Genomic DNA, 20,857 nt, shown 5'->3' on the forward strand with positions numbered 1-20,857 from the left:
AACTGTGTCTCTGTGCCGTCTTCCTTTCCTCAGAAACAAGGCTTCCCAGTTGGATGATCGAATGTGCTGACGTGTTTCCCTTTGGGCAGATGTAACTCAGTCGCCACTTTGAAGCCTGGGGTGCAGACTTGGTCATCTTCCAGACATCGATGTGCTCGGAGCCCCACTGCCTTCTGTACCCATCTTCAGGCTTTGGTGGCACCCAGACTGGGCCGTGACAGGGCCCGGTAGGTATTCCAGCCCTGGGTTGGCCATCAGTTATGTGGACAGGGCGTTTCATTAAAATTTCCATTAACTGTTTTTTTTCTTTTTTTTAAGCCAGTGAACAATTTATAGATTCATTAACTTTTTACTACACATGTGAAGCCAGGAAGAGGGGAATAAAGGAAATGAAATATTTGGTCCACAGCATTTCACTAAAAGATGGTGGCCCTTAAATATGGAGGACAAAAGCTGGATCATTAGGCCTGGTCTGAAGAAGTGTTTAGCAAGCACTGGAATCTTCCAGAAGGATCCAGAACTGGAATATCCTGGCAAGGAACACTGCCTCTTTCCCCACCCTTTCCCTGCATACCAGGTAGCTGATCTGTCTTTTTGCTAAAAACTATTATGTTTTTTTTTTTTTTTTCTTTTTTTCACCAGGTGTCTGCCCACCCTCTGACAACAGCCTCATTCTCACAGGGGGCTCACCATGTTGGGGTGAACTCTGACCATGACCCTGAATGTATTTCCTTATGTTGAGGTGCAGTCTGACTCCCTGTAGCTCTCTAACTTTATTTCCTTTGGGGAGGGACGGCGTGATGGTCGAGTGCGTGGGATTTGGGGCCACACGAGCTTGGCTTCAAATACTGACCCTTTTGCTTACTAGCTGTGTGGTTTTCAACAGGTGGCTTCACCAACTCTCTGAGCCTCAGTTTTTTATCTATAAAATTACAGTAGTTGCAGGTACTCTGGGAAGTCCCAAGAAAGTGGCAGTGGTATTCTTCATCAGACAGTTAAGTGGTGGGGATAAAATGAAATGGTTTACTAAAGATGCCTGACCCACATTCACTCTGCAGACTGTGCCGTGCGGTTGGACTGCTCAGCTACAAATGTTCTCAATTGAATTCCGTTCCCTAAAACAGCAAGTCACGTCTCAGGACATCAGTTTCCCCAGTTGTAAAGCAGATGAATAATCCCTAGTTAATGAGGATGTTGGATGAGATCAAACACATTTAATGAGCCTTTTAGAGTTGCTGGCACCTAATAGTATCTTAATACATAATAGCAGTCATATATCTATTGTGGTTGCAACTACACACAGTATAAAAGCTCCGCTCCCAGGGTCTACTGTATTAAAAAGGCAATAGGCTTAAAGATTACATCCCCCAAGAGCCCCTTAGAAAGAGAAAATCTCCGTGCTTAAAGGTATTCTGAGGTCGTCTTGTTCAGCTCCCAGGTGGAGCTTGAATGCCCTGAGTGTTGAACTTCCTGCTGGCCGAGCGTGTACCTAGGCCTGTCCTGAGGACAGATGGTAGATGCAGCAGGTCTTTGTAGAGTCACAGGTCTTCAATCTGGACTTAGGGTGGAACCCCAGGAAATCACCTTGTCCAGATACCTGCCTATGTGGAGGTATAGCATGAGTATTTCAGAGTATAATGGGTTTGTCCTCAAAAGTAGTAATAATGGAAAGCTAAGCAGGAAAGAGGGAAAAAAACCCATCTATTAGCGAGCCATCCAGGGCAGATGCTTTTGGGGGTAATGTACATGTACATGTGTGTGTACTTGTTTGTTTAGATAAACTTTATATAAAGTTATATATATAGTTTTGATTCTGTTCTTGTCACTTCAGTTTAGTACGTATTTTTTGCAAAGCTCTGCACCATTTGTGGGCATCCACTCTGATGGCATTGTAAGTAGATATGTGTTTATACTGTTGTGCATATTGGTCGTTCCCAGATTTGTATGACAGATAATGCAGTGGACATGAAAGGCGCATGAAAGGTTCTCCTCCTTTTGTACAACATTTGTAGAATTTGTTCCCCGAAGTGGAATCACCAGGGCTGTGGGGTTGGTAAGGCGGCTGTGGCAGTGCCGAGTTAAGATGAGAGACAGGTGGCCGGGGGGTGTGAGAGCTGAGGGCACACGGCTGCCTTGGAGATTCTTGTACAGGAACCCCTGTTGTCAGCGGGGTTAGGGTTGACATGGCAGTGTGACCATCGCGCTGCCTCCTCACCCTCCGTATTAGCTGAGGTTGGTAGCTGCTGACTCGTTTTACTTGTCTAAAGACTTTGGGCCAAACCGTGAGTTGGTGGCTGGAATGTTAGTTTTTGCATGCCCGGCCGGCAGAACATATTTGGTGCCCACAATTGTAGAGCCCCCTGCTGCACCCAACAAAGGAGGGATAAGGCTGACACCATGAAAGGGGCTTATGAGTTGCATTCAGGCACGTGATGTGCATGTTACTTCCACTTCCAGGCCTTTATTTTCCCTCCATACAACAGGTCTCCTGGCTCAAAAGGCTGTGTACATTGATGGGAAAGTCCTGTCGTTCATATACCGAAGCCATATAGTTTTCTGTAATTTCCCAGTTTGAATTAAATGTGTGCATTTTCCATCTTCTTCTGCATTGGCTGTGAAGTTTGCTAGCTATTGGTGTTGTGATGGGTTTTTTTGAAGTAGGTTCAGTGGTGATGGAGAAATAAGGATGGTAACAGTAGAAATGATGGTTGAAAGAGAAGCAAGACGTGGGATCTTGGGTAAGGAAGGGGCTTGGTGTTTGTCGTGGAAGAAGACATAGGTGTGAATCTCAGCCCTGCCAGCAACTATGTGTCTTTTGGGCAAAGTCACTTAACCTCTGCTTTCTCCTCTCTGGAATGGAAACCTTGAGTGCTACCTTGTGAAGAATTAAATGAAGTAATGGGTATAAAAGTCCTGCCGGTCACTAAACAAACGTAGGCCATTGATAGATATGGCATGTTATTCTGTCACCTCACCCCAGACTCAGGCTTCTGGGAACCTGAGTTGTCTTCCCCTTTAAGGATGCAGTGTAGACACTGTGTGCTGGGCTGTCTGGTGGGCCCTGGGAGTCCAGAGCCATGGCCCCTGCCCGGGGAAGATGGATGGTCCAGCTGGGAAGACAGGTCATAAAAAGATGACTGAGTATACCAGCTGGTTGATCAATATCGTTTGAATGGCCCAGGCAATAAGTGCTTTAAGAAAACAGGGGAGGGAGGTCGCCCCTGTGGCCTGGGAGTGGAGCCCTGAAGGAAGGGGAAGGGCCCTTTCTTTGCAGAGTGTAGTTAAATCAAGCTGTTAGCAACAACCAGGACAAAGAGGTTCTCGGGGTTGAGTCTGTGTGGGGCAGGAATGCTTCTGCATTTTATAATACTGTTCAGAAAACAACAGAAGGTTCCAGTGTACATCTGGAGTGGTCTTGATGATGGGAAGTTCTAGGGCCCTAGAAAGGGGTTTCCCCTAGCCAAGCTGTCCGCAGACTTTGGTCCCCAGAGCCTCTGCTCTGGGCAAGGGATGGTCTGGGCAAGGGATGCTTCTAGAGTGTCCTCTGGGTGCTGGAGTCTTCTTGGTTGATGGGTATTCTGTCAATAATAAGTTCTCAGCAAAATCTGGAGATACAATATGCCGGGGGGCCACTCAAGCATCTGGCATGTTGGGGGACTGGGCTAGATGGCCAGGCTTCCATTCTTGGGCGTTCAGAGTCCTTTAAACTCTGAGCTGCAGTTCTGCTAGGCAGTGCAGAGGATGATACAGTTCATGACAAGACAGCCCTTGCCCATGAGGAAGCTGGAGTCCAGATGGGGGAGCTGGACTCAGGTGCACTCCTTGGTTAGCTGTGCAGGACAGTGTCATCAAGCACCTCTGCCCTCCTGGAGGTTCCCATCCAAGCTGATCTGTTGGTGTGACCTCAGTGACATCTCCTTTTCCCTGCTGTGCTCTGCACTGCAAGGAACTGCATTTCCTAGGGGCCCTTGGTCTCTGGCCGTCAGACAGTTCAGCCGGTCGGATGCTCAGCAGGGAGAATGGGATGAGTGAAGGAGGGAGAAGCCTGGGGTATTCCCCCCCCCCATTCTCTGCCTCTGGTGGTGTTTTCTGTGTAGCTCCCGCCCCCTCCTGCTGTGGTCCATGCCCAGTGGGCAGCCCTGGTCATAATTTTACCTCTTGTTGGACAGCCCCAACTTTCTCATCACACCATTTCTTCCCATTTATCTTTGCAGGCCTATAGGTGGTAGCAGAAGCTTCCTCATAGGCGAATCCCTGGTTGCCTCTCTGTCTCATGTTTGGCTTTTCAGGTTTCATCACCTGGACTCTCAGATCCCTGTATTAAATTGTCTCTATTTAAAAGACCTAGAGTGACTTCTGTTTTTTCTGGCCCAGGCCCTGAAGGACATTCCCAAATCAGACCCCTTAGAGTGTTTGGCTGTTACTACCCTGAATAATCCTGTGGAAGCCATTGAAAGCTTATGGCTGCCCTAATGAATTCAAAGATTTTCTTTCCCCCTTGCAAAGAAAACAAAATTGTAGAATAATTTCAAAATAGTCTGGCTGTCTTGATTTCTCAGCAGGCGCCCATTGGGATGTGTTAAATTTCTTCCTGGGCCTCTCATTTTGTAGGAAAATGAGTGACTCCTTCCTATCTAACTATGAGAGGAACTTTTGATTTTGAAAAAATTTATGCAGTTGTTCTCCCCCTCCCCCTATTTGCCTGGGCTGTTGATCTTGTGATATATTTATAGAGATTGTGGTTGGCTGACCAAGAGTTATTTTGCAACAGGAATTTGTAAGATTTCTACTTTGAGCATGTGTTCCAGACTTTTCTTTCTTTAAAAAAAAAAAAAAAAAACAAACTTTCTTAGAACATCTACTTTGCCCTTCTGTAATTATTTCTCTTTTGCAACAAAAGTAAGCCCTGTGCTTTAAGCATATTTTTTTCTGTGTATATATATCTTTTGTCTCTGGTCTTCTCTCTTCTTTGATGTCTCTTTTTACTCTAAATTTTAAAAGGCCACAGCCTCTTCCTTTGTGCAAGAATGTTTTTGCAAGGGAGAACTTGGGAAGAAGAGTGCTTTAGGGCTCAGGAACATCAGTGTCTCTGTCTGTAAAAGGAAGGTGTTGGACTAGATTGGAGAGGGCATGTGTGCTACCATGCCCAACTTTACCATACTCACTGCAGACATCAATAATCAATCACAGCACTCTTTCTAGCTGTGCTTTGATGTAGCCCCAAAATCCTTCTTAATACATTTTCCCAGGCAGCCACTACTAATTGCTTAGAATAGGCCCTTCTTGGACTGGATGATTCCATAGACCCCATTCACCACCATGGTTCTCTAAGTATTGGCACTACAATTCTTTTATGTTTTAAGCCAATGGACCTTTATTAAGCCCTAACCCTGGATACTGTGTAGCCATGGAGGAGCTCAAAAATGCGAGCCACCCTCATGGAACCTCCAGTTTGGTTGGGATCAAGTTTGCAAAGAGTGGTGATGTTCTCAGGTGTGCTCAGGCACATCCTTGGGCTCTAGGATGTTGTCCTTGTGGTTAGGGAAGACTTCCTGGAGGTGCTTAGAGTAGACTGTATTCTGGGCAATGAGACAGCATGTTTCTAAATTAAGAGGGTCCTGAGAGTCCATCTGGCCAAAATTCTCTAATTTATAGCTAGGGAAACTGAGGCTCAGAGGAAAAAGGGGATTTGCCTGAATTTCAATAAATGATTAATTATATAGCTAACATTGATAAATCATTGTAATAAAAGATAACTATATAGGGAATATTTATGTAGCAGTTACTGTGCACTAGGCATTGTTCTGAGAGCTTTATGTATATTAACTGATTTGGAGCCCGGTAACTTGTGAGGTGAGTACTGTTATCATCCCAACATGACAGATGAGGAAACTGAGTCACAGAGATTACCCATTGTAAGTGGTGGTGCCAGGATTTGAACCCAGCCCATCTGCCTCCAGCTTCTATGTGGGGACCTTCCATACCAGGTAAATTGAGTTGGAGTGATCAGAATAGGTTTGGCTTTTCTTTTTTTAACGTATTAATTTTACTTACCACCATCAGTGTGATCATAATGACATCATCCAGATCTGTGGCTCGTGGAGTATGTTAGCACTGGCTGAGGTTTCAGACTTCTTATCATTTCATCCACCCAGCATCCATGTGATTGGGGGGGGGCATATCTCCATTTTACATGGTAGGAAACTGAGGTTCAAAGATGTGATGTGACTTGAGCAAGACCACAGAGCTGCTTAGTGGCCCAGGCAGAATTTGAATCTGGGTGTGCCTGGCTCCAGATATCAGAGTTGGAAGGTTTCTCGGAAACTGTCAGTCCCGGAGGGCCAGAAACTATCTCTCTCCCAGCAAGTCAGAGAAGGCCTGGGACTTGTGTGGGTCTCCAGGAGCCTGACGCTCTTGGTCCTTCCTAGTGAAGGGCTCGGCCATTGCAAAGGAGGCTTGAGCCTTCGGTTCCCTCCAGGAAATCTGAGGGGAGCCTCTTCCCCTGCTGCCTTACTTAAAAATACCTAAGAGGGCAACTTAAAACCCAGTCACCCAATTTTGAGTTCACCCCATTTGGAGTTTGCGACCCTTTGTATTTATAATGTTTTCTTCCCCATGGAGCAAAAAAGTTTTCTTTTCTTTTTTTTTTTTTTTTTTTTTTGTGAACTCCCCCTGCCCCCACTTCCTGCTGATCTGAAGTGAATATTTATCACATATTTAATGAGTAATCTGAGTCTTGGCTTGGTGAGGCTGTACCAGGACATGGTTTATGGCTGATCTGGTTTTAACTCGCTCCAGGCGGTTTTCCCTGGAGTTTTCTGTAAAATCATAAACCTGGAGAGAGAATTTTTGCGGAATCCAGTCACATGACTTGCTCTTTTGTAAATCGAGAGATTAGCTGTGTGACTCTGAAGAACTGAGATGCATTTCTTTTTTTCAAAAGAAAGCAGGCAGAGCAGCATTTATGCACCTGGAGGAGCGTGTCCACTCTGAGAGACAGGGAAAGTCACTCTCCAAGGTCACTCGCCCTGCTGGTCTTGCAGGCAGGTCTTGCGGAGGGTTTGAACCTGTGGACTTGGACTGGGAGCAGGTGGGTTGGAGTTCTGGCTGAACTTCTCTGTGATGGTCCCTGCACTCGGCGTGCCTCTGAGTGCTCCCCTGGACACAGGGAGCTGGTGAGGTCCCCACCTCTTTGGGTCATTGAGGACATTAAATGAGATGGTGCGGGCCACGCCCTGAGCCAGGGCTGGCATACAGGAGGGGCTCGGTAGATGCCGGCAGCTCCTGGATTGCTGGTATTAACATTATCCTCATTTGACGCCCTTTATGCTGAATTCATAATCCTCGCTGGCACTGCGTAGCTGGGAAGGCCCCGCTCCAAGCATGACTGCTCTCATTTTACCCTCACAACTAGGATCACCCCCACTTTACAGGGAAAGGAACTAAGGTCCTGAGAGGTCATCACTTGTCTAAGGTCCTACTAGCAAGTGGCACAGCCTGTGCCTGGGCTAACTCCCAGTGATAGTCACCCCTGTGTTTCCTGCTGGCTTCTTTCTTCCTGGTGTAGTCCTGGAGCCTGAGGGCGTTTTGACTGCTGGTCCCCAGGAGGGAGACCCGGCCTCACCCTGCCTTAGCTCAGACCTCAGCTGACACTCCCTGGGCTGACATCAGCCGCTTACATGGCCTCAGTGCCCGCTGTTACCACCCCTGCCAGCAGCCCTTTTGAAAACAGGCTTCTGACTGTTACTCCCCTGCCTGAAGCCCCTGATTGCAAGTGAAGGGGATAGGGAGTTCCTTACCATCTCTGAGAAGCTCTTTTGTACATGTAAAATGATTTCAATATTAAAAGGTAAAAACAACAACAACAACAAAAAACCAAACACAACACCTCACTGGGCCTGATCCTGGATAAACCTCATCTTTTTGAAGCAGAATTTAGAACCGTCTCTGACCCAGGCCAGCTGGGGGGATAGAATGAACACACGTGAAACAACCAGAGGCTGTCGTAGCACCCTTTGGGCTCACGTGGGCCCAGCCATGGTGGCGCTGGTGCCCTGGATGGGAACCAGGCTGTGTTGTGGCTGGGGAGCCCCCGTGGCCGAGCAGGGGAAGCTGCTCCCCACTTCTCTGAATCCAGGATCCCCCCCTTCTTTAAAGTTTGTGACCCAGGCCCCAGGTTTGCAGGTGAGTTTTCCTTTTACTTCCATCCCTCCCAGGTGCCCGGTCTGTGCGTGGAGGAGACCAGGCGCTCTGCACACAGTCTAAGACTGGCAGAGGCTTCTCAACAGCTGCGGCAGTTTATTCTAAACAACAACAACAACAATAAAAATACCTGTGCCATTCACTGAGCGTCACGCTGGGTGTTTTCCCCCACGTTATCCCTGTTGATCCTTGCCGCTCCCAATAGCTCTCTCCTCCTCCACCTTCCCCAGACGCCATCCTCTCTTCCCTGGAAGAGGACAGTGGCCTCTTGGATGGCTACTGTGGCCAGTCCGCGCACTGCAGCCAGCAGTTGCTTTAAGGGTGTGCATGCCTTCCCGGGCTGCCATAAGCCTCCCTTAGCCTAACTTACAGGTACCCGCTGATTCCTGACTGTTGGTGATGGTGACAGAGACAGTGATGATGATGACAGTACCAAGGTCTGGATGCCGTCTGCATGGCTGCCCACTAGAGAGAGGAGAAGAACCCACCTGTACCTGGAAACTCGCAGGAAGCAGACTAGGCCTGTGCTGGTTTCATGCCGAGGAAGCCTGATTTATGTCTTGACACCTGACCTCAGAGAGCAAGGGCTATTGGGGAGGGTGGAAGGGCTTTGGAACCGAGAGGGATGACGAACTTGGTCATTTCCCCTAGCTTTTCCCTGCAGTTGGAAACTTAGCCTCTGGAGCCTCCCTCAGAGAGGCTGCCTGGACCTGGTTTGGGGACGGTCCCTCATTTCTGTTCCATGGAGCACTGTGGCCAGCCCACAGTAAAATAAAAGGCAGGGGAGGGAAATCAAACCACTGTTCTTCCCCCGCAGAGCTGGAAGCTGCCAAGTCGAGATGGAGGTGTGAGCTCTGGCCTGAGGGTCGAGTCGGGAACTCCCTGCGTGAGCCTGGGCATGTTGGGTGGGCTGGTCCACCCTCCAGCGGTGAAGCCGGGAGGCTGCAGCCCAGCCAGGTTCTGCAGCCCAGGTCCCCCAGCTGGGCAAGGTGGCACCCTTCTCCTCGCTGCTCTGCACAAGGTGGGCGTTGCTCCCTGGCACCCAGCCCATGTTAGCTTCACTTGCATCTAGATTTTATGTCCCTCCCATTGAGGGTGAGTTCTGTGCTCCCTGTTCCAGGGTGCTGTAGTCTGTTCCTGCTGTCAAAGATGCTCAGGAACCTGGACCTTTTTCTTTGAGCACATGTTTCAGTTGGTAATTATACATTGATAGCTTGAAGTCACTAAGTAGTCACCACCTGTCCTGTCCACTGTTTTGTTCCCCAGTGACTTTCCTGGGGCCCAGCACATAGTAGGCACTTACTTAGGCAATAAGTGATACTGGAGTGAATGAATGAGGAGCCATGTCTGATTCATCTTAGTGTCAGTCCTCCTTAAGGACTAAATTTATTACTGTTTATGGAAAAATGGCACACACCCACGTGAGCTGCAGTTCTTTTGGCCCAGGGGTCTTCTCTGGCAGCCTCTACCCACCCCTCATGCCTGGAACCCAGGGCAGTCAGTGGCTTTGAGTAGCTGTGTTCAGTTGGGAAAGAAAACACAAAATTAAATACCAAACACCATGTGTTAGAAATGTATCACTGAATACGATCTAAGAGGCAAGGTCTAATTAGAGAATTCATCATATACTCAGTTTCCTGGGAACAGGATCCTCTTTATAACTTGCAATGCTATTGTTCAGCATTGGCTCGGTCACCCTTAAATGGTGTTTTTCAGGAACACCTGGTAAATAAGCGCTGGAACTGCCTGTGCCCGAGTTGGGGCACAGCAGTTAGATAGGAAAACAGTCCATGCACATTGTTTGGGGCCAGGTTTGATTCTTTGGTCCCAGAGACAAAGGGCAGGTGTGTGGAGGAAATGGCCATGGACTTGGGGTGAGAAGACGTGTGAGCCCTGGCCAAGCCACTGGCCAGATCTGTGACCTTGGGCAGGTCAGTTGGCCCCTTTGGGTGCTTGGTTAATTCTTGGTCATAGAAGGATCCTGCTAGACTTCAGTGTCTCTGTGGGCGGATCTCCTTCATGGAACCATCTGTAACGTTCTGGGCCCACAGTTAATATTCTCATGTACTGGAGTGATGTGGTTCTGTTTTTCTTGGAGCTAAGGCCCAGGATTTTTGGAATCTTCTAGACTCTTTCTCTCCTACCCTACATTCGATTTTTTCGGCAAGTCCAGTTGGTTCTGCCTTCCAGTATGTTCGGAGCCCCATCCTTCCCCACTCCTGGACTGCTGCAGTAGCCTGACTGGCCTCCTGCTTCCACCTCAGCCTCACGGTCTATTTTCAACACAGCAGTCAGAACGATCTTGTTAAAATGGAAGTCAAATTATGTCACTTTGCCGAAATGTTCCAGTGGCTCCCCAGAGGAAAAGCCAAGGCTGTTCAGCTGCCCGCCGGGCCCTGCACAAGCCGACCTCTTACTACTACTCCTCTGGTCCTCACTCACCCCACCCCAGATACACTAGCATGCTTGCCGTTCGCTCCTGCCCGGAGGGCTTGGCCCTGATTGTTCACTGTTCCCCTGACGCCACAGGGCCAGCTCTCTCACCCCCCAGTGTTCTCCCACTGGTGCCTGCCCTGGCCACCCTATTTAAAACTGCAACCTGCGGCTCCTCCCTTGTCCCCAGCGTGCCTGACCACCCCTGTCCTTCTCTGTCCCACCACTCCCATAGAACTGGCCACTTCAAGCATGCTGTATGTTTTAACTTTTTATCACCCCTACTGTTACCGTCTCCCCCCAGTTGAATGTGTATCCCAACTGCCTAGAACAGTGCCTGGCTCAGTTCATAGAAGGAGCTCCATGAATCTGTGTTGCATGAGCCAGTGACATCTCCTTACTTGAATCTTGTGTGTCCAGGTTACACAAAGTTAGACGCTGAATTTTAGGGATCCACTGGCTGTTGGAAGGGGAAAAGAGCTACGAATGAAGCTTGAGTTGTTTCATACCCACTGACCTTCACACGTGTTTGGGGACGGTGCCTCCTGCGGGCCTCCAGGTTGGACGCACTTTGTTGCCCCCACCGCTGAGGTTGCACATCTTCCTGCAGGGTTAGTTGTACCAGTTGGTCACTAAAAACAATTTTTATATTTGGATTAGCATACATATATATGGAAGATACATGTCTTTTGGTGTAATATGCATTTGGTACTTGTGAATATAACAGTCAAATGAATTGGTAAGAATTCGTAAACTAATAAGACTTCAAAAGGCATTTGAGCCCACAGAGAACTTCCCTTTTCTCTCCGGGTTCACGTTCATGCTTCCCCTTCATTGCCCCCAGTGGATTTGAGGCTGTGCACCCAGAGCCCAGCACAGTGCTTGACACATAGTAGGCTTTCAAGAAATACCTGCTGAGTGAATAAAGCAGCGATTGATTTTTTAAGACCAATAAATACATTTCATACAAGTATAATTGCCAAGAGCATTCATCATTCATCTAAGCAACCTCATTATCAGTATTTCCTGAGAAATAATCATAAAATTAACAGATTCAACCGTCTTTGCTGAATATTTGCCCCTTGCCAGACCCTGAGCTGGGTGCAGGAGACATGGTCAGATAGGGATGTGGTCTTTGCCCAGGGCGGGGGACAGTGCACAGCCTGCCTGGGTGGTGACAGTCACTCCAGGAGCTGTGGTCCCAGTCCCATATTGTTGGTGGGAGGCACCGATGGCTCTGTGTTAGCCATGTTGGTAGAACAATGAACAGGGACAAATTAAATCTAGTGGGGGGGGAGGGAGGAGCCATTCAATTCTCCAGAGAGGAAGAAATTTGTGAGTTGCAGTGGGGGAGGGAAAAGGCAAGATCCTAATTATACTACCTCGGAAATGTGCTGTGGCAGGTCCGTTCTGGGCTTGGACTGGCTGAGGCGCCATCTTGGAAATGCCCCCTCCAAGATGGTGGCCCCCTCCGTCCTCCCAGAGCTGGGGGGCCCCCTTAGCCCCCACATGTGTGGCGGCACCTCAGCCTCCCTGAGCCTCTGGCTCGGCTCTTATCTAAGAAAGGCATTTCATTCTGCGAGATCAGGCAGCTAGGACCCAAGGAGCTGTTTTTCCTCCATTGTGCAAGCATGACAAATCATTAATTTTTGATTGATTTGCTTAGAATTATGGGCGCCCCAGCATTCTTTCCGCCGCTGAACAGCTGTATAACAAATGAATATATCAGTGTGCACAAAAGATTGGAGATCTAAGAGAAGCAATTACATTGGCCACCCTCCCCCACCCTCACCCCTTCCCAGGCAATGAAGGGAGGAAATTTTTACCAGAAATTCCTCAAGTGGCTTTTTTTAAAAAAAAAAATGCCTTTTTATAATTGAATTAAATCTTTATCTCTTCATCTTTTGCAGCACGTTTCCAAACACACACCGGTTCCCCCATGCGCTTGGGTTTTCTACCCATCCAGGAGGAATCTTTAATAATGAAATTTCAACTTGTGAATTAAAACCAAAATGAGAAAAAGGAAAAAAAGAAAAGAGCAAATTCCACCCCACCTTTTTGCCTTTTTTTTTTTTTTGGTCGCTGCTATTCCTTTAAGATTTTGGAACCGTACCAGTGCACTAAATGTGACCTCCATAACTTTTAAATTAAGAATTTATGCTGGCTTGAAATTTATGAAATATTTCAGCATGAAAGAAAGCCTTTTTCCCTCAGGAAAATTGAGCAATAAATCACAGCACTGTGGATTTACTGCCCTAGAGCCAGCGAGAGATAGGATTTTTTTTTTTTTTTGCTTCATTCTGAAAAAAAAAAAAAATGTAATCATATAAGACAGCTTAGCTGCTATCCTCCCACTCTCTAGAATTTTTAATTTCAGCTGTTTCTGCTTGGATTTATTTCCAATATTCCTGCTCGGCTTTTCAATTTCCTCAGTTATTAAATTTTAATTCAGTGCATTAGCATTTAAATTAAAAAAGGGTTTATTTTATCGAAATCGTTGGCCAGCCCCCATCCTGGAGCACACGAATTGCCTGTTTCTGCCATTTGCACAAAATGTGAAATGCAGCTAATGTCTTACAACTTACATTTGCACAAATTTAGAAATAAAATTTCTGGGTTTGGAATAATATTTTCTTTCCAAGAAAACCCTTAATAAGAGAATGGAAAGGAACAACTTCACATTCATTTGGGAGGGAAGAGGAGGGTCAAATGAAACCAAAAATAGCCTCGCCCAGGTCCTGAGGGGAAGCTGGTGAATGAGGAACGGGTGGGGCTGGAAAAGGGGGGCGGGTACCCTTGTGGGGGGCTGGAGGGCTTGGATACCTTCACTGCAGCTGTGTAGGAGTAGAAGGAGGGTCTCCCTTGGGCCCTCCTTATTTCATTGGCCATAAAATGGTCTGGTTAAGTTTGGGGTCAGCCCAACACTGGGACAGAGATAGATGGGAGGGGACAGATGATCTGACTTAACCCCCTGTCCCCAACCCCATTTTGCCTATGGAGAACCTCAGGTCCAGAGAGAGGAGACCCAGACAGAGCTAGGGCAAGAAGCTACATCCTTGAGGAGCACACGGTCCAGGGACAGAAGACAGTGGTACAACAGCACCTAGGGTAGGGGTTTCCACTACTTAAGCAATTGCCGTGTGGCATGGGCTTAGTACTTTACTTACATGGTTGTATTCAGCATCATTCTGACCGGACCGTTAGATAAGATCGCAGGGCCGGGGCGGTCTGTTGGACATGTGTGAGATGCCAGCCTGTAGCATGGGATTCTTGGCAGGCTCTGGGGCAGAAGGCCCAAGGTCCATTCTAGGCTGGCTCTGCGACTTGTTCCTCTGCTGTATAATCTTGTACATGTCATTGTGTTTTTCTGTTCCTCAGTTTCCTAGACCTAGTAAATGGTGGCCTCTATAACCATATCTAGGGTTGTTAGTGTGGGCTTGGCTGTAATAATTATAATAATCACTAAGTACTTTTGCATAAGTCACCTTATTTAAGTTGTCATGTTCAAGACTCCCCCCAGTCCGGTGAGGTAGGTCCTAGGATTTACGTCTGGCCGTTTTGTAGATGAGGAAACTGAGGCCTTAGGAATACAGATGACTTGCTGAAGTTCACACAGCTAGAAAACAGCAAATCCAGGACTCGAACTCAGACTGTCTGACCTAAACCCTGTGCTCTTAAGCTGAGGTTCAAGTTGAGAATGAGGTCAGCTTACACCAGGAAAGGGTGAGTTTGTGGTTTAGGTTGAATCGTACAAAATGGATGATATTAGACCCTCTTGGCCCTGCAAAGTGGCGACATCAGAGGTTCGGTTTAATTCACACCGAGGAGATGGCTCTAATATATTTGTGGGGACACAGACCAAGCCAGCCTGGTGTCATGGGGGTCTCTGCCCTGGGAGTTGGTCCCAGCACTTTGGGCTTTGGCCCTGTCATAAGACACCATGAGTGCCTGTGCTGTGACACTGACAGGTGTGTTCCGAGCATTTCCCACTGAGTCGTCCGTCAATACCCAGTGAGACACCCTCATCCGCCCAGAGCATCCCACATCTGCCCAGGTAGAGCACCTTCCTCCCGTCACCCCCAGTACCCCAGCCACCACCCTAGGCTCTGCAAAGGGATTTGTGTCTGTAACTCTTCGGATATTTTTAGCATTTTGTCTTTGTTTTATGAAAATGAGTGGAAAACAGAAAGGGGTGCAGCTACCAGTGATACAAAGCTGAAGTATCACCCACTTGAAAAAGAGAAACAAAGGTGGAGATTATCAGGTGTGCTGAAAACGGGGGATCTTTCCCCCACTCTGTCACATGTTCGCTGCACTTGAGCTGGTCAACTCTGTGTGAAATGGTGAAGGAAAAGGACAAAAAAGACAACTTAAAAAGTGTGTACGAAATGCTAAAAATACACACCCAGAATTAAGTCTGGAAGGTGGAGAGATCATTTGGGATTTTGCGATTTTTTTAAAGCTCTCTGGGGCAGCAGAATTTCCACCCCCACCACTTCTGCTTGTGATGCGAACATGAGAACAACTTCTGCCCGTTCGCTTTGCCTGGTTTTCAGGAATGCAAGATGTCGGGAAGGCTGCAGTTGGGCTGTTCTTTGCCTCTCAGTGAGATGATATGCAAACTGTTTTCTGCTTTCTAGTTTCCCGTTGAAATAATACATCGGCATCCCATTAATTTCTCCCTCCCAGGCTTCACATTTCTCCCTCCTTATTTGTCTTTAACCTTTCCATTCCCCTCGTGTGGGCATGGGGGACCGTGTGGTGTCACCCCGTTTCCCGATTGGCTCTCCTGAATGTGAGCAGGAGATAAGATATTCCAGAGCTGAGGAAGGTGGGCTTTGGAGTGACCCAGACCACAGCTGGCAACGGTGGGACTTTGCATAAATAACTTAAGTTCTTTGACCTTCAGTGTTCTTAATCTGTAAAATGGGGATATTGTGTGTGTGTGTGGGGGGGACCTATGGGAAGGATTAAATAAGACAAGGCATTAATGTCCCTCCACTCATGGCTGATGGGACGTTCTCTGGGTGAGCATGTATGGATACCCATAGGGGCAAAACAGGTGCTGAGCGTAAGGCGAGAGGGAGAGGTGTGGACTTTGGAGAACCAGGTGTGTCAGCTCTAGCTGCCTGTCACCATGTGTGACTGGGTGTCACTGGGTTATCCAATGTTTTAAGAGAAGCTGGAAACCTTGCCTTTTTGTGGCACGATCCTTTTATTTTCCCATGTTGCCGATTTGTTCGAATCAAAGCCTGCCATCTGATTTTGCCAGTTTGCAACTTCTCGTAAGCACTCATCAAAAGGTAGCTAGCTGCTGTTTTTATTTTAGATCCTCAGTCCTTCATTAGAAATCCTGAAATTTGAAAGGTGTGAAAACCGAAAGATGTTTCGTAACTTGAGGAGTCAGCCGAACTTGACCTGCAGGGAGACTGTTGTCGTTTATCCCAAGTGGGGTTACCTGGGCACGCCTCTCGCCACAGACTATCAAAGCGCTTGATTACCGGAGGTTCCGCAATCCCCACCAGGGTTGTTTCAAAATATAGGACATATGTAATACATTGCCTTTCTAAAACTGGAAGAACTCTGTATTTGGAAACACACGTGCACCTGCCTGTCAGACCCCCATTATCCTATGATTCTTACTATAAATGTTTGGACAAAGCTAGGGGAACGCATCTTCAGCCAGTGGTGGGGGGGGGATCTAGGCATTGCTCCTGTGACTGTGGCTTCCTTTGGCCTCTGCACCGAGGTCCCCCTGATACCGGCCCACAAGCCAGGACCCCAGGTGTTTCTTTTCATGAGACTTCAGGCTGCTCCCCCGGCACTCAGGACCTCAGTCTCTTCATCTGAACCAGAATTTTATGATTTCTGGAAATTTCATTTGGTCAGCCTTCTCTCCCCCTCCCCCCATGGCCAAATAAAAGAGATTAAGACCCAGCTCTCTCTTGCCTTCCCCTGCTCATAGGGTTGGGGGACAGAATATTTTAACATAATAGGATTTTTCCCCTCCGGTTGGTAGGAATAAATCTGCAGCTACTGTTTTATTGGAAATCCCAGCTGAAAATAAAAATGGTGCAATTCAATCTCAGATTTAGCTGGTTACTTACTTTTCACTGAGTCCCTAGGGCTCTGTGGTTGCTGGGTTTGTGTTGGCAGTGGGTGATCAGCCGGATTTAAAGAGCCAAGCAAATGGGGTTGGGGGAGGTGTCCTGACTCCCTCTTACCACTGGGGGCAGGTTTTTCCAGCCTGGAGGCATGGGGCAGGGGGCTGTGGGCGACCCACCCCTCTGTCTGAAGGTTGGTGTTCAGCAGGAGTGTGGTGGGGTGGCAGCGGGTGGAATCTGTGCGTCCTCTGCCTTGGCTGATGCAGGTGTTTTGGGTTTCTTTTGCAGGCTGACGGAGCCAGTGCAGCTGGAAGGAAAAGCACTGCAAGCAGGTACACCTCCCACCCCAGCTTGTGTCCCCCTTCCCATCCCAGGTCTTCACGACTAGCAGCCACCACTCTCTGGTCCTCACCTTCCACCTGAAAGGACGAATGGGCCAGGCCAGTGCTCTTTGCTGAGAAGTGTCCACACTTCCCCTGGGGATGTGAAGTCGTGGGCAGTGTTTTCCATGTGCACTGTGTAGGTGCCTGTGACCAGAGTCCAAGGATGACTCACTTCTGAACTGGCCATTGGCTGTTCAAGTTGGGAGAAGGCAATTTGGGGGGAAGGCAGGAAGACCTGGGCTTGAATTTCAGCTGGGCTGCCACATGGTGAACTCCAGAGGGAGCCAGTCCCATCCTTGCCTGGAATTCACTGGTCCATGTGCTTGGGTTGTGAGCTCCTCTCCTGGAAACAGTCACTCCAGAGCAGGGGATGGGATACTCTGATTAGCCAGACCAGGGGACTGTCCTCACCCTTGGAGCTGGCGTGAGATGGGAGAGGGGAGGTCCCCGCAGGAAAGCTGGGCTGTTGTTACCAAAACGGATGAAAGAGATACCAGATAGGATGTCATCACAGGTGGCACAAGTGGGTACTTGGTAAATGTTAGCACTGATGCTGCTGCTGCTGTTCCATTGGGTGGAGCAGAGCTGGAGTGGCCTCGTGACCCTTATGTGGGGCATTGGAGGTGGGAAGAAGGCAAAGGACAGGCGTGAGAGATGACTCCCCAGAGCATGTACATAAAATCTGGAATAGGCCCTAGGGGTCACCTATTAGGGTTGAGGGTGACATTACAAATGCCAAGCACAAGAATTTGCCCTTTAGCTTATGGAACACTAGCTCTTTAAAATGTTAATAGCTTTGGGGGGCTGGGGAAGGAAAAGGATTCTTTCTGTGGCCGAATAAGTTCAGAGGACAGTGGGTTAAACAAAGTCAAACAGGTCCCTTTGCCATGGGACTTTTAATGTACTAATGTGCACGCTTGAGAACATCGAAGAGGGAGATGAGAATGTCATGCTTCTCATCCTTCTTAACCTTGGGACCCTTTTATTGACGTTCATTCCATTGAGCGAGTGTTCCTTGGAGCACACTTTGGGAAACTATGAAGAGGTGTTGAAGTTCCTTGAACAGAAGAGTCACGTGCATGGCTTTGTGTTTCAGGAAGAACCCGTCAGCCATTTGTCGAGTGGTTTGGAGGCAGGTGGGACGCAGGCCATGGCACCAGGCTGGAGGTCCCTGAGACCCTGTAAGGCCTGGCAAATATTTTATGCTTTGCAGCCATACGGTCTCTGTGGCAGTTCCTCAGCTCAGCCAGTGTGCTGCTGAAATAGCCATAGGTGATGCATAAATATGTCTGTAAATGACTGTTGTTTGCCAGCCCCCGGTCTACCCTAGCTCCTGCCTGAGAGCCTTTGCAGCTGCTGTTCCCTGTGCCTGGAATGTTCTTTCTCTGGTTTTCCTGTGATTAGTGCCCTGTCGTCTTTTGGGTCAAGATTCAGTCATCCCCTTGGAGGAGCTTTCCCCGACTCCCTGTTCAGGGGACCCACCACCCCAGTCTGTGGCCGGTGGCCTTTCTAGCCTGTTTGTGCTGTTTCATGATTCCATTTATTTCTGTACCTTTTTCCCTGTCCCCCTTGGAGTGCCCACTCCATAGGGCGGGACCTTGTCTGTCTCGTTGGCTGCTGTGGGCCGGGCCCCTAGCAGGCAGGCTGCACATGTCCACGGGATGGGTGCGCTGGATGAGAGGGCAGGTGTGGAGTGATGGAGGGGCAGGGAGTGTGGGCTGGGATGGAGCGGGAAGAGCCCAGACGGAGGTGAGACGGTGGCCGTGGGCCTGTGGGTATTGGCAGTGACCCCCGTGGCTGGCAGCTGCCCAGCCTCTTGCATTTTTCTCTTGGGCCCCTGGTAGTGGAATTCTCTGTAAGAACTGTGTATGAGGCTGTGGCGGTCCTCAGACTGGTGGTGTCGGGAAGCATTGCTTGGATCAGAACATTAGGACTGGAAGGGGCCTTGGGGTTTGTCTAGTTCACCCTCTCATTGTACAGTGGGGAGATCGAGGCCTTTGGGAGGAAGGGCTGTGCTCAGGGTCACGTGATGAGTGAGTGGCTACGTCAGGCCTTGAACCTACCAAAGCCACTTCCTTCTTCACTCAAGAGATGCTGTGCCCCAGTGAGGTCCCGCAGCCTCTCCCACCTTCCTTCCACGTTTACCGAGCACCTGCTGTGGCAGCCCAGTGCTGTGTGCTATGGGTCAGATGGATTCAATGCTAATTTATTCATCCAGCAGACATTTGAGGGTCTTCTGCTTGGCACGCACCGTTCTAAGTGTTGGGTCTGCAAAGTTCCAGCCACCCCTCATCACTTTCGTGGGGATGTGGTTCCTTCTTTCACTCTCCCATGCACGGATCTCTCCCTCACCTGCATCTCCGCCTGGCGATCGTAGCCAGAGGACAGCAGGCAGGTTTCCCTATGGTGGTCGTGGCTGCCTGAAGCTCCAAATTGAGTATTATCAGCATAAGGCTGCAGTCAGTGGGAGAAGAGTGCTGAGGTTGATTAGAGATGCCTTCCTGGTCAGGGTAAGGGGTGGGTGGCATGTGTGCCATCGATTCCTCTCCCTGGCTGGCCTAGGCTCTCCGGCATGCATGCTCAGTGACTGAGCCCCGGTGTTGGTACCAGAATATGCACCAGGGAGGGCCGGCCCAAACCTCAGGGTCATGTGTGACTTGAGATGTAAAGACAAACTTTCTAATAATAATAGCTACCATTTAGTCAGCACTTCCTTGTCAGGCTCTGAGCTAAGTGATTTGTGTGTATTAATATTTATCAGTTGTATGCAATCTTTATAACAACCCCACAAGGAGGTACTGTTGTTATTCCCACTTCACAGACAGGGAAGCCAAGGCACAGAGAGGGTCATGAGCCTAAGGCTGCCTAGCCGGAAGTAAGCAGCAGAGCCAGGGTGCCCACCCAGCTCTGACTTCTGTGGCTTGTGCTCTCAGCCACTGCGCCCTCCTGCTGCTTGGTGGAAATAGATCCGTTGGTGCATGTTACAGGAGCCCGTTTGGGGCCGGGGACCATGTGGTCAGCTGGGAGCCTGTCAAGAAGGCAGGACTCTGGTGGAGCTCACAGGCAGGTTGATACTAGTTCTGTGTTTCAAACTCATCCTTTGAAAGCCCAACATAATATCACTTTACAGTGACGGGATGTTCATTCTGAGAAGTGAATTGTGCATTAAACATTAAGACAACGTGAGCAGCCTTACCCATAACCACTGGTGAATTTGCCCCTGGCCAGGTGGGGTTTGGAAGGGTAGATGCTTTGCTCATTTAGTCCCTGTTACAGAGGGAGAAATGAAGGCCCTAACATTTCCCCAAAGACAGAATTAGGCTCCCTAGCCCTAGGCAGGAATGACCTTGAAGGACCCCCAACCCTGACATGGGCCTCACCCCCAGCTCTGCCCGGGGACACTCTGTTACTGCACCAGGGTCTGCTTTCATCCCAGCGCCTTCCTCTTGGCCTGGAACACGTAATTTTGTTATTTCTCCAGAGGGCCTCTGGCTAAACCCCAACATCAACAGCATGGGCTGCTAAGGAATTAGTGTTAAATTGAGGGGGACAAGGAGAGGTGGTGTTTCTGATTTAAGGAACAACCGAATGTCGAATGTGGTTTGGTTTACTTCCTTGTAACCCAACCTGGGTGGATTTTATAAGAGCAGTGATCCCAGCACTTGAGGTTAATCCTGACCTGGTGCGCAGGCTACAAATCCACGTAGCACGACTGCAGCCGAGCCTCACTTATTC

General features: G+C 48.7%; 1 protein-coding gene across 11 annotated transcripts in view; it reads left to right on the forward strand.

Annotated features, from left to right (window-relative positions):
- Window positions 1-20,857, forward strand: part of ZNF618 (zinc finger protein 618) — a 171,384-nt gene that overhangs the window by 74,686 nt on the left and 75,841 nt on the right. For all 11 annotated transcript variants that reach the window (XM_012768852.3, XM_076008970.1, XM_076008969.1 and 8 more), the window contains exon 2: window positions 17,028-17,071. In XM_012768852.3, the coding sequence (XP_012624306.2) occupies window positions 17,028-17,071 (44 nt within the window). The remainder of the gene's footprint in view (window positions 1-17,027; window positions 17,072-20,857) is intronic.

This window comes from Microcebus murinus, chromosome 12 (genome assembly GCF_040939455.1).
Source record: "Microcebus murinus isolate Inina chromosome 12, M.murinus_Inina_mat1.0, whole genome shotgun sequence".
Taxonomy (NCBI): Eukaryota; Metazoa; Chordata; class Mammalia; order Primates; family Cheirogaleidae; genus Microcebus; species Microcebus murinus.